This window comes from Chiloscyllium punctatum, chromosome 9, assembly GCF_047496795.1.
Source record: "Chiloscyllium punctatum isolate Juve2018m chromosome 9, sChiPun1.3, whole genome shotgun sequence".
NCBI classification, from domain to species: Eukaryota; Metazoa; Chordata; class Chondrichthyes; order Orectolobiformes; family Hemiscylliidae; genus Chiloscyllium; species Chiloscyllium punctatum.
In genome coordinates this window covers 30401849-30414772 of record NC_092747.1, presented here as the reverse complement: position 1 = coordinate 30414772, position 12924 = coordinate 30401849, and the positions used below count along the sequence as shown (strand labels likewise).

The following is a 12924-nucleotide window of genomic DNA, read 5'->3' as shown; positions in this document are numbered from 1 at the left end:
CAGCTTGAGGGATACACTGTCTACACTGGTAGTCTGGTGGATTACATGCCTGGTCCTTTTGGAGAAAGAAGCTCCTATCCAAGTGAGAGAAGAAGTTCAAGTTTTTTAAGGTGAATACCAACAGTTTTATTTTCCCTGGAGTTGCAGAGTTCAGAACTTCGGGGTAGATTTTTAAAGTGAGAGGAGAAAGTTTTAGAAAGAACATGGCGAGCAACCTTTTTCACAAGAGTGTTTCGTGTGTGGAATAAACTGGAGAGGAAGTGATAGATGCAGGTACAGTGACAACATTTACAAGACATTTGGATTAGTACATGATTAGGAAGGACTTGGAAGGATATGATCCAAACACAGGCAAGTGGGGCTAGTTTAGTTTGGGAACATGGTGTGGACTAGTTGAACTGAAGTGTCTCTTCCATGCTTTATGACTTTAAGACTTCCCAATACCTGATCATCTAATAATGATCTTTCTTTAACCAATCATTTTAGTTTTGAATACATCAGTTCCTTTCACATCTTGTGATGTTTTTCTAGAGCCTGCCAGTTCACTGCTGGGGCAGCTTGAGGGACACACTGTCTACACTGGTAGTCTGGTGGATTACATGCCTGGTCCTTTTGGAGAAAGAAGCTCCTATCCAAGTGATGGAGTGACTGTATGGTACATGTCAACGTACTGAGACATGGATCATATCTGATACTTGAAGAAATTATCAGTGTGAGGAGAAGTGGGGGTGAGTGGGGATCTAGCAGAGATCTGTATTGTAGACCATGTGTCTAATCCCTGACATTACAGTGATTGCTGATAAATTGTACCAACAGAGATCCCCCACTTAAAGCCTGCCTTTTTGTTTCAGAGAGGCTTTACAAATCGAAACCTTTCCTGAGTAGCATTACTGAGCATGACCTCAATTGTTAATTTAGTACAGTGCATGCATTCAGAAGCACACCAACATTTTGGTTCTGTTCCGACACCTTCAGGTTTAATAACTACCTGAATATTTGTAAAATACTTACAGTGCACAGTGAATTGCTGGTTCCCAGGTTGATGATAAACCCAACGTCCTGTAGCTAGCACAGCTACAATGCCTTCTGTCTGATTCTCCTGGCCATTCAGGCAGGCTTGAGGTTCTGTAGCCTCAGGAACTGGTCCTCAGCCCAAGGCACAGCCATGCTTTCAAGTTGGTGCAGGCTACTTGAGTGGTCCAAGTGGATAATACATAGTAATGTTGTGGACAGGCGGGTCATATCAGCCTAGTGCTGTTATCCTCAGTTCACTGTCCAGCGCCCCAGATCCTGGAGTGAACCTTGCAGCAGCCAGATATTTATCTGAAGCTGGATCATCAGACTTGAACCATTAGATCTGTTTGTCTCTCCACAGATGCTACCAGACCTGCTGAATTTCTCCAGCAATTTCTGTTTTTTGTTTCAGATTTCCAGTTCTTTATTTTATCTTTAGTCTGCCTCCCCAAAACACTGTAAGATCAGGCTCAGCAGCTAATACCTTGAGAAACACTCTTTAGTCCGGATCACTCTTATAAGTAAGATTTATGGTACGTTACGCTGTGATGGCATAAAGTATTCAAATTTGTTTTCAGTGCTTTGTTGGTGCTTTGCTGTTCATTGTTCTTGCAATGAACACACCGGGAATGTAACTCAATGTTTTCGCATGTTTTTGTATGGCAAAGCGTCTCTTTTAGGGTGTTTTCATTTAACAAGCTAATTTTCAGGAAGTAGGTGCACTGAATGAGGGATGGTTGTATTTTGATCCTTAGTCGGGTAAGTGAGGACTGCAGATGCTGGAGATCAGAGTCAAGAGTGTAGTGCTGGAAAAGCACAGTCGGTCAGGCAGCATGCGAAGAGCAGGAGAATCGATATTTCAGGCAGAAGCCCTTCATCAGGACTTAATCAGCCCTTAGCAGTGTAAGGTAAGTATACCTCTTACAGTGCCATGGCGGTGTTAAGTGCATATTCAATCCTTGGCAATTTGCAGGCTGTATGTAGTAACCGATTCTTGAAAATATAAGTGAGGTGTGCAGGGTTTTCATGTCTACCTGAACTTACCTGTCTAATGTAACTGTGCAAACAGCATCCTGGCACACGATGCTTTTTGTTGCTATTTCCATCCAATGTGTTCAGATATATCATTATACACCTCTGGAACAGCTGGGATTTGAACCCAGGTCTCCTAGCCTTGAAGGAGGAACACTACCACTGTACCCTAAGAGCCCCTAAGAATAGAAGGAAATTGTTCCCATTCATTGGCTAGAAATCAAATCTGGCCCCCCTTGTGGCAGGCAAGAATTCTTTCACTGAACCATCAATGCAACTCACCATTCTGAGTACATTGGTTCTATGGTTAATCAATTAGATGTGGAGCAACAATCTCATTTAGTGTTCAGTTTATTTGCATTACTAGGGTGCAGTTAAAGAATGCAAGAACAGAGTTTTAACTGTAATAGTGTAACTTTCCCAAAATCTTCCAAAACTAAAGACAGATTTAATTCTAAACAACAGGACATAATTGTAATACCTGCTTTGTTAATGAAAAGACCATAAGAAACAGGAACACAGGCCAATCGGTCCCTCAAGCCTGCTCTGCTATTTAGTAACATCATGGCTGACCTGACCTCCTTCACATTCTTGCACCTGGTTAATTATTTTAATGAATAATTGATACCTCTCTGGCATTAAACTGTTATCCTTTAAAGATTGGCATCAATAAATGTAGAAGATGCATTTTTGCATTGGATAACCAAATCTATAACCAGAGTTTCTGACCAATATGGCTTTAAACTAGATTAAATCCATTTAACAATGACGTTAAAAATGCTAAGTGAAGATGACCGATGTCTGTTGTTATTTCTGTGACATACTCGTTATGAAAAGTCATGCATAACATTTACCAACGTTGACTGTAAACCATTTTTGGTTTCCCAAATCTATGTTTGATTGGTTCAAGTTGTTTATCCAGGAAAGTACCTGTTCCCTTGGATAGAGCTTTTCAATCCTGAGTATCTATGCTCTAAGGGTCAGTCATTTTATTAAGGACTACATTTTGAAGGAGACGTGCCTGATCAAGTTGCTGCATTTCAATGACATTTTGGTGCATGATATTTTAAATAGCTTTTGAATAAATCTGGCCTCTATCACCTTCACCTATTCCACTTGATTCTATCTCCCCGAGCAAAGGACCTTGATACATATGCAAAACAGTTAGGATTATCTACCACCGGCTTTTACCAAATAGCTCCTCATCATCAGCAATTTCAATTTTCACTTCCAAATTGAACTCCCTTTCTTTCATTAACTTCCGGACTCTGCTAACTTCTCAATCTCAAATCAGGTCCACTTCTCAAACATGCACTACATCCTTGACTTTTATTTCGTTCAAAAGGCTTCTGTTTTGTTCAGTAACCAATTTCTCCACACTGAAACCAAAATACTGTGGATGCTGATACCTGAAACAAACACAGAGAACACTGCAGGTCTGGCAGCGTTGTGGAGAAAGAAACAGAGGTCTCATTTGGAATCTGCCTGCTGAGTTTCTGTCCTTCTTCTGCAAGAGTTTGAAACTTGTTGCCTTTTGAATGCTCTTTCTTCTTTCCACTCCTGCCACCATCATATGTTTGTGTTCCACTTTGTCTACACACTGGCAAGAAAGAATTTACAGGATAAAGTTAATCCACACTACATTTCTTAAGAAATATCTTCAAAATGGCTGTTTAAGGTGTAGAAAATTATGTGTTCTGGAGAGAAAGAATTGTGACAAAGTGAATCGTGAGGGGTATAGATAAGCTGAATAACAAAAGTCTGTTCTCTAGGGGCCATATTTTTAGGGTGAGAGGAGAAAGATTTAAAAGGGACCTCAGGGGCCACTTTTTCATACAGAGGGTGGTTATATGTAGAATGAACTGCCAGAGGAAATGGTGGATGCAAGTACAGTTACAACATTTAAAACACAATTGGATAGATACACGAATAGGAATGGTTTAGAGGGATATGGACCAAGAGCAGGCAAGTGGGACTAGTTTAGTTTGGGAAACTTTGTTGACATGGGTGAGTTAGACCAAACGGTCTGTTTACATTCTGTATGACTCCAATGAGTCTATATGGCTGTATGGTTAATGAGACTGTGATTTGGAAAGGAGTATTGAAACATTTAAACTACATGGCTTCTCTTATAGATTGTGATTTTCATGCTTCTTTTGTTGGAATCATTCTGCAGGTTCCCGGAGAACTTGGGGCTAAAATCTGAAAGATACCTTGTCCAAAGGAATAATAGTTAAGAGTTGCCATATTACTATATATCAATAGGAAGAATGTGCCAATGAGTTTAAAAATAGAGAAATCTGATGTTTATATGGATCCCTAGTTTGAAATCAAGACATAATTACATCATCTTGCCATAGTTTGTTTACAGATATTTTCTGATCAAATAGGTCAGAGATGTTATTGCATATCTCTGAAACAGGTAGGACTTGAATGATTCCAGAGATAAGGACACTACCAAAGTGCTACAAGAACACTCACTTATGACAGGAACAGATAAAACAGAATGAAGGGTTGGTGACATTATGCTCCTATTCAAATGCCAATAATTATCGGCCTGAATTTTCCTGAGTACAGTACTGCAGCTGTTGCTCTGTCGTCCTTTTTTATTTAACTGCCTACTATCTACTGAAAGGAACAGTAGCTTCATTTCATGTTCTCAGCCACTTTAAAAGCATTTTCATGGCACAGAAATTACTGGAGAAATCATGGCAAGATAATAATGTCCATTATTACTAGCTCTGATGTGAAGGTGCTGGTGTTGGACTGCGTGGACAAAGTCAGAAGTCACATGGCAACTAATTATATCTGTGCTCTGAAAGCTTGTGATTTCAAATAAACCTGTTGGACTATGACCTGGTGTTGTGTGATTTCTGACGCTATTACGAGTGCATTAAACAGAGAATGATTTCTGATGGAGAAGGAATACGCCACAGGTTCAAATTCACCATAAATTATTGGAGAAGATGTCATGCTGCCATTAAATAAAATGCAAAGGATAACCCATCTCATGATCATCCTCCCGAGCGTGTTGATATGAAATTGCTGGATGAGTGCAATTATTTTGAATAAATCATACCAGTGTCAGTTAGAACTGGTCATTGATGTTATAAAAATTCCATTCAGAATATCAGTTGTAATCCTGATGAACCTTAACCTAAGAGGTGCAGAGAAAGAACAACAAATCTGTACAATATCACTCCCTCAGACACAAAATTGTTTCTAGAACATTTTATCTTTCAATATTTCCTTCTTGTCTCTCTTAATTGATTTTGTCTCTTTACTTATCCTTGTACACCTAATTTCACTCAAATTACTCTGTTTCCTTGTTCTGGATTTACTCTGTTGTTATCTCCAAATTCCTTAACTTGTTTTGGTTCATACCCAACACTCATGAAGTGTCAGGTGCCTCATCAATTCATAATACGTTATGGGTGGTGGGGTGGCTAGCACTGCTGCCTCACAGCACCAAGGACTCAGGTTCAAATCCAGCCTTGGGTGACTGTGTGGGTTTGCACATTCTACCCGTGTCTGCGTAGGTTTCCTCCAGGTGCTCTGGTTTCTTCCCACAGTCTAAAGATGTGGAGGTTAGGTGGATTGGCCATTGCTATGGACCAGGCTAGACTCCCTCAAAATGATTTAAGAAGGTAGCCCAGACCCTAACTGTTTTAGGCAGATGTAAGGTGGATACTCCAGGAGTGATGCAGCTGATCAAATCACTCAGTTTTAAACAAAAGTTATTTACAGACTACTGAATGAAACACGAACAAAAGAGAACAGAATATAGAATAGCTTAATCTATCCGAAAACCCAACCAACTCTATTGCAGCTTAACAATGCTGTTCCAATTTCCTGCAACATCCCCATAAGCACAAGAAGATAAATTCAAACCCAGGTTCTTAGAGGAGAGATGTAGCGAGAGAGAGATCAGCCAGGGATCATTTGCTGAACCGTGGAACCTCTTTTCACTGTAGCTGCTTCTCTGTCCCCAACAGTTTCTTACTGCTAAAACTAAACCAAACTAGAAAAATCCCTGAACTGGGAGAACTGGCCAACTGTTTTTTAAAAAAAACCCTAAAAGCCTTTTCCCTGATTGTTGCCTTGGGCAGTATCTGTTAGCCATTAGCAAAGTGGTCCAATACCAGACAAGTCGGAGCTTCTGCCTTTTACAACCCCTCTTGAAAGAAACCAAGGACAACATAAGGAAGGAGCAGGATCATCACACCATGCCAAATTGCCACATAGTGTCCAGGACTGTGTAAGCTAAGTGGATTAGCCATGGTAAATATAGAGTTTTGGGGATATGATGGAGGCACTGGGACTGGGTCAGATGCTTTCAGAGGCTTGGTACAGATCTGATGGGCCGAATGGACTCTTTCTGTAAAGTAGGAATTCCATACAACAATTTTCAACTTACAAAACAATAACAGCTATAAGGTGAAGTCCAATTCACATCATTCACCACCTGATGCACCAGTCTTGAAATTTCCAGAACTAATTGGATAAAAGAAATATGCCACAGCACAGCTTTGGCATCAATGGAGTAAGATGTGTAGTATCTGCTCACAGAGTTAATAGAGAAGATGGAGGGCCTTTCTGGAATACCAGGAAATCATTCCATACACAAATGTCAGGTGGAGCACAGGAGAATAAGGAATTTGAGCAAATTTCTTATATTCTATCTATTGCATTGGTTTGGTCATAATCCTCTTTCACATCCTCCTTCAGAGGTTCCTTGGAGCTATTCCCTTTGGAAATGATGCTGGAAGTGCAACATACATCCCACTTTCACTGTTAAGGAAGTAACGTAATCCTGTCAGTAAAGTTGCAGTCACAGAGAAACTCCTGTGCTCCAATCAACTCTTCTTCATGACTTCCAAAAGTACTATAAGTTTTGCTATTTATCTAATAATCAGATGAAATAAGAATAATGAATTAGTGAGATCTGGTGTTACATATTTACCTGTCTTATCAAAGATAGTGGCATCTAAATACCTTGGTCCAATTATGATTTGGAGATGCCAGTGTTGGACTGGGGTGTACAAAGTTAAAAATCACACAACACCAGGTTATAGTCCAACAGGTTTAATTGGAAGCACACTAGCTTTCGGAGCGACCACCTGATGAAGGAGAGGCACTCCGAAAGCTAGTGTGCTTCCAATTAAACCTGTTGGACTATAACCTGGTGTCATGTGATTTTTAACTTGGTCCAATTAAGTCTCAAATGCTTCTAAAAATTGCTAAAACTGCATGTTGTCTAGCCATCAGTAATACTAAGAGCAAGGTATGCTCCATAAACAATTCAAAGGCACTAATATCTCTTGCAGAAGGGGTGATCTCAGAGCCTGTAGGGAATCTAATCTGAAAAAAAAACTGACATCCAAAGGTTCCCATTATAGTGGGCAGCATGGTGGCACAGTGGTTAGCACTGCTGCCTCACAGCACCAGAAACCCGGGTTCAATTCCTGCCTCAGGTGACTGTCTGTGTGGAGTTTGCACATTCTCCCCGTGTCTGCGTGGGTTTCCTCCGGGTGCTCCGGTTTCCTCCCACAGTCCAAAGATGTGCAGGTCAGGTGAATTGGATATGCTAAATTGCCCGTAGTGTTAGGTGAAGGAGTAAACAACATAAGGAAGGAGCAGGATCATCACACCATGGAGTTTCTCTGTGACTGCAACTTTACTGACAGGGTAATGTTACTTCCTTAACAGTGAAAGTGGGATGTATGTTGCACTTCCAGCATCATTTCCAAAGGGAATAGCTCCAAGGTGGGTTGGTGTGGACTTATTGGGCTGAAGGGCCTGTTTCCACACTGTAAGTAATCTAATCTAAAAGGCTTTACCCTTAAAATCAGGGCTGCATGTTGTGGCACCATTATGTTCAGTCACAATGGCTCAATCCCCATCAGTCACGCTGAGATTGGAAATGTGCCTGGGATTGATTCTACGTGTAATTTGTCAGCCACTATCCTTTACTCACTCCATGTGGTTGGAAAAATAACAGAGGGTGACCTTTCTCTAGTTTTAGTCTTGAGTCTGTTTGCTGTAGTTTGTAAAAAAATAGATTCTGCATACAGCTGCACTGTTTAAATCAATACTTTGCTGAGTAAGTGGAGTTTTGTTGCTTTAAAATGTTTACTGTAAGTCCTCCATAAATCCCGAATGTTCTGATTGGAGCAGTAGTGTAAATATGAACACACTTATCTAGGCTTTAGAAGCAAGAGAAAGCTTTGAGCATGAGCATTCAATAAGGTCAAGGTTTATCTGAATGTAGCCTCTCAACTCGACATTCCTGCCTCCCCCTGATTTCATTAACTATCTTGTTGATCAAAAATGTATTTACCTACTCCTTTAAAATATTCAAGAAGCCCCCACTTCCCAACACTCTCTGGAAGGTAAGAGTTCCAAAGACTCATGACAGTACAAGAGACAATGTTCCTCCTCATCTTTGTCTGAAATGGAAGATCTGTTTCTCTAAATTGTGTCCCCTGATTCTAGTCTCTTCCACAAGAGGGATCATCTTCTTAACATCCATTCTGCAAAGTCCTTTTAATAAGATCACCCTCAGTCTTCTAAATTCCAATGGATACAGGCCCAACCTGTCCAGCCGCTGTGTGTAAAATAACCCACCCCATCCATGTTGTCAGCTGTCCTTTGGGTCTAAGATGGCATCTATTCAGGATCACAAATTTCTGCCAAGGGTCTTCATGTGTCTGAATAGACCAATTCTCAATCTAAGAACGAATTTGTTTAGACATGGGTAATATTGGATAACATGTTATACAGATTCTCCAATCATAGATCTTGAGGTTCATGGGACAGGACATCCCAAAAGGTAATGGGATCCTAAGTGCAGGATTTGCCTATTTATCTTTCCTTCACGGCTTTCATTCTTCCTCATCATTAAGAAGCTATGATTCAAAGCATGATACAAGTTGTTGCTGTTCTGAATGACCTGGAACAAGCTCCTCTCAGTCGTTAATCTTAATGCGACTTTATTTCAAGAAGAGCCTCAGAGTGTATCAGGAGTCTTATTTTGTTCTCTTTTAGAACGTTAGCCATTTGAGGAGTTGAGAGAGCTGGAAATTGCAGAGAAGCTGTTTGTCATCAGTCTGGATGCAATGTTCAGTCCATCAGAGTTAGTTTTCTGAGACCTTTGCCTGAATGTGTGTGGGGCTGCCTTTAAGAAGGACTTAACCATTTGTTTAATGCATTCCCCATTAAATCTGGAGGATGTGGTGGATGGGACTGTTGATGGAATTTCTCTATAGCTCTTATGTATCACTGCTACATTGTCCACAAGGACCTCTCTACACAAGGACATTCAGTATTCTGTACAGCGTGCATACATACCAAGGTCAAATGATTTGAATGTACTGTCTGTAAAGTCATATATCTTGCAGACAACACATCCTCGTATCATATAAATCTCAACATAAATGTACCAAGAGTTTTCCTATTTCTCTATTCTTGAGTATGTTTATTAATCTGCTAAAAAAGTCAGGTTATGTACTAAATGTAAGAAAACATCAATTCTAAACTGGAGAAACAACTTGGAAAAACCTGACTGCAGATGCTGGAAACCAGATTCTGGATTAGTGGTGCTGGAAGAGCACAGCAGTTCAGGCAGCATCCAAGGAACTTCGAAATCGACGTTTCGGGCAAAAGCCCTTCATCAGGAATAAAGGCAGTGAGCCTGAAGCGTGGAGAGATAAGCTAGAGGAGGGTGGGGGTGGGGAGAAAGTAGCATAGAGTACAATGGGTGAGTGGGGGAGGGGATGAAGGTGATAGGTCAGGGAGGAGAGGGTGGAGTGGATAGGTGGAAAAGGAGATAGGCAGGTAGGACAAGTCCGGACAAATCACGGGGACAGTGCTGAGCTGGAAGTTTAGAACTAGGGTGAGGTGGGGGAAGAGGAAATGAGGAAACTGTTGAAGTCCACATTGATGCCCTGGGGTTGAAGTATTCCGAGGCGGAAGATGAGGCGTTCTTCCTCCAGGCATCTGGTGGTGAGGGAGCGGCGGTGAAGGAGGCCCAGGACCTCCATGTCCTCGGCAGAGTGGGAGGGGGAGTTGAAATGTTGGGCCACGGGGCGGTGTGGTTGATTGGTGCGGGTGTCCTGGAGATGTTCCCTAAAGAGCTCTGCTAGGAGGCGCCCAGTCTCCCCAATATAGAGGAGACTGCATCGGGAGCAACGGATACAGTAAATGATATTAGTGGATGTGCAAGTAAGGCTTTGATGGATGTGGAAGGCTCCTTTAGGGCCTTGGATAGAGGTGAGAGAGGAGGTGTGGGCGCAGGTTTTATAGTTCCTGCGGTGGCAGGGGAAAGTGCCAGAATGGGAGGGTGGGTTGTAGGGGGGGCGTGGACCTGACCAAGTCGTCACGGAGGGAACAGTCTTTGCGGAAGGCGGAAAGGGGTGGGGAGGGAAATATATCCCTGGTGGTGGGGTCTGTTTGGAGGTGGCAGAAATGTCGGCGGATGATTTGGTTGATGCGAAGGTTTGTAGGGTGGAAGGTGAGCACCAGGGGCGTTCTGTCCTTGTTACGGTTGGAGGGGTGGGGTCTGAGGGCGGAGGTGCAGGATGTAGACGAGATGCATTGGAGGGCATCTTTAACCACGTGGGAAGGGAAATTGTGGTCTCTAAAGAAGGAGGCCATCTGGTGTGTTCTGTGGTGGATCTGGTCCTCCTGGGAGCAGATTCGGCGGAGGCGGAGAAATTGGGAATATGGGATGGCATTTTTGCAAGAGGTAGGGTGGGAAGAGGTGTAATCCAGGTAGCTGTGGGAGTCAGTGTGTTTGTAAAAAATGTCAGTGTCAAGTCGGTCGTCATTAATGGAGATGGAGAGGTCCAGGAAGGGGAGGGAGGTGTCAGAGATGGTCCAGGTAAATTTAAGGTCAGGGTGGAATGTGTTGGTGAAGTTGATGAATTGGTCGCAGGAGCACAAGGTGGCGCCAATGCAGTCATCAATGTAGCGAAGGAAGAGGTGGGGAGTGGTGCCGGTGTAATTACGGAAGATCAATTGCTCTACGTAGCCAACAAAGAGACAGGCGTAGCTGGGGCCCATATGTGTGCCCATGGCTATCCCTTTGGTCTGGAGGAAGTGGGAGGATTCAAAGGAGAAATTGTTAAGGGTGAGGACCAGTTCGGCCAAACGAATGATAGTGTCGGTGGAAGGGTACTGTTGGGGACATCTGGAGAGGAAAAAAACAGAGGGCTTGGAGGCCCTGGTCATGGCGGATGGAGATGTAGAGGGATTGGATATCCATGGTGAAGATGAGGCGTTGGGGGCCGGGGAAATGGAAGTCTTGGAGGAGGTGGAGGGCGTGGGTGGTTTCTCGAACGTATGTGGGGAGTTCCTGGACTAGGGGGGATAGGACAGTGTCGAGGTAGGTAGAGATGAGTTCAGTGGGGCAGGAGCATGCTGAGATAATGGGTCGGCCAGGGTGATCAGGCTTGTGGATCTTGGGAAGGAGGTAGAACCGGGCAGTGCCGGGTTCCCGGACGATGACGTTGGAAGCTGTGGGTGGGAGATCTCCTGAGGTGATGAGGTTCTGTACGGTCTGGGAGATGATGGTTTGGTGATGGGGGGTGGGGTCATGGTCGAGGGGGCAGTAGGAAGAGGTGTCCTCGAGTTGATGTTTGGCTTCAACGGTGTAGAGGTCAGTGCGCCAGACTACCAATGCGCCCCCTTTATTCGCTGGCTTAATGGTGAGGTTGGGATTGGAGCAGAGGGATTGGAGGGCTACATGTTGTGAGGGCAAGAGGTTGGAGTGGGGGAGGGAGGTAGACAGGTTGAGGCGGTTAATGTCCCGGCGGCAGTTGGAAATGAAGAGGTCGAGGGCAGGTAATAGGCCAGCGCGGGGTGTCCAGGTGGATGCATTGTGTTGGAGGTGGGCGAAGGGGTCCTCGGAAGGTGGGCGCGAGTCCTGATTGTGAAAGTAAGCTCAGAGGCGGAGGCGACGGAAGAATTGTTCGACGTCACGGCGTGTATTAAATTCATTGATGCGTGGACGGAGGGGGATGAAGGTGAGTCCTTTGCTGAGGACTGATCGTTCGTCCTCAGTGCGGGGGAGGTCTGGGGGGATGGTGAAAACTCGGCAGGGCTGGGAGCTGGGATCTGGTGTGGGTGTGGAGCTGGGAGTGGGGGCGGAACCTGTAACTGGAGTGGGTGTGATGTTTGATGAATATTGTGAAGCTATTTGTTATTTTATAGTCATCGACCAGAGGTTAGCCTTAAATGGTTTCTAAAACATCTTTAGGAATGTTGTCTATAATGGCAGAAATAGTTGCTGAAAATTACATTCAGTTGTAATCATAGTGTTTGTTTGTCTCATGCAATAGGGGAAAGCACCATGGCAATAAATATCGCTGGGGCTGTGTCAATTGCCAGCTTTTATCTTCTTATCCTCACGGTCGGCATCTGGGCAGCAAGAAGAGCCAAAAAGGTTGAAAGAGCGTACGAGGGTGATCAATCCGAAATGGTAATGATCGCAGGACGGAAAATCGGATTCGTTCTTGGCATTCTAACAACCACGGGTACAGTAACTGCTTTTTTTAAATTATCGAGAGAGAGACTTGTAATGTTTGTCAGATTTACAAATTGTCAGTTTCCAACTTTGAATGACCATTGAGGAACCTGATTGGTCAGAAACATGTAATTTCAGTGCTAGGAAGTGTTCTAGTCAAAAGCATAAAATAGAAATATTGCTCCTTAACAAATTAAAGTTAACTCAGTGGTGAGACTATTCTTGCTGAATCAGGGTTCTGGCTGTTCGAGAGCATTCTGGCTGTTCGAGCTCTCCATTGTTTGGACATGGATAATATAGAACAACATGTGAAACAGAGGCCAGCTACCCTTTCATCCCTTAAAAAATATAGT

General features: G+C 43.2%; 1 protein-coding gene across 1 annotated transcript in view; it reads left to right on the top strand.

Annotated features, from left to right (window-relative positions):
* LOC140481259 (high-affinity choline transporter 1-like) overlaps nucleotides 1–12924 on the top strand; it is a 39742-nt gene continuing 26818 nt past the window's right edge. Inside the window, exons 1-2 of the mRNA XM_072577165.1 lie at nucleotides 1–110; nucleotides 12387–12581. Coding sequence (XP_072433266.1) covers nucleotides 12398–12581 — 184 coding nt within the window. The 5' untranslated portion in view covers nucleotides 1–110; nucleotides 12387–12397. The remainder of the gene's footprint in view (nucleotides 111–12386; nucleotides 12582–12924) is intronic.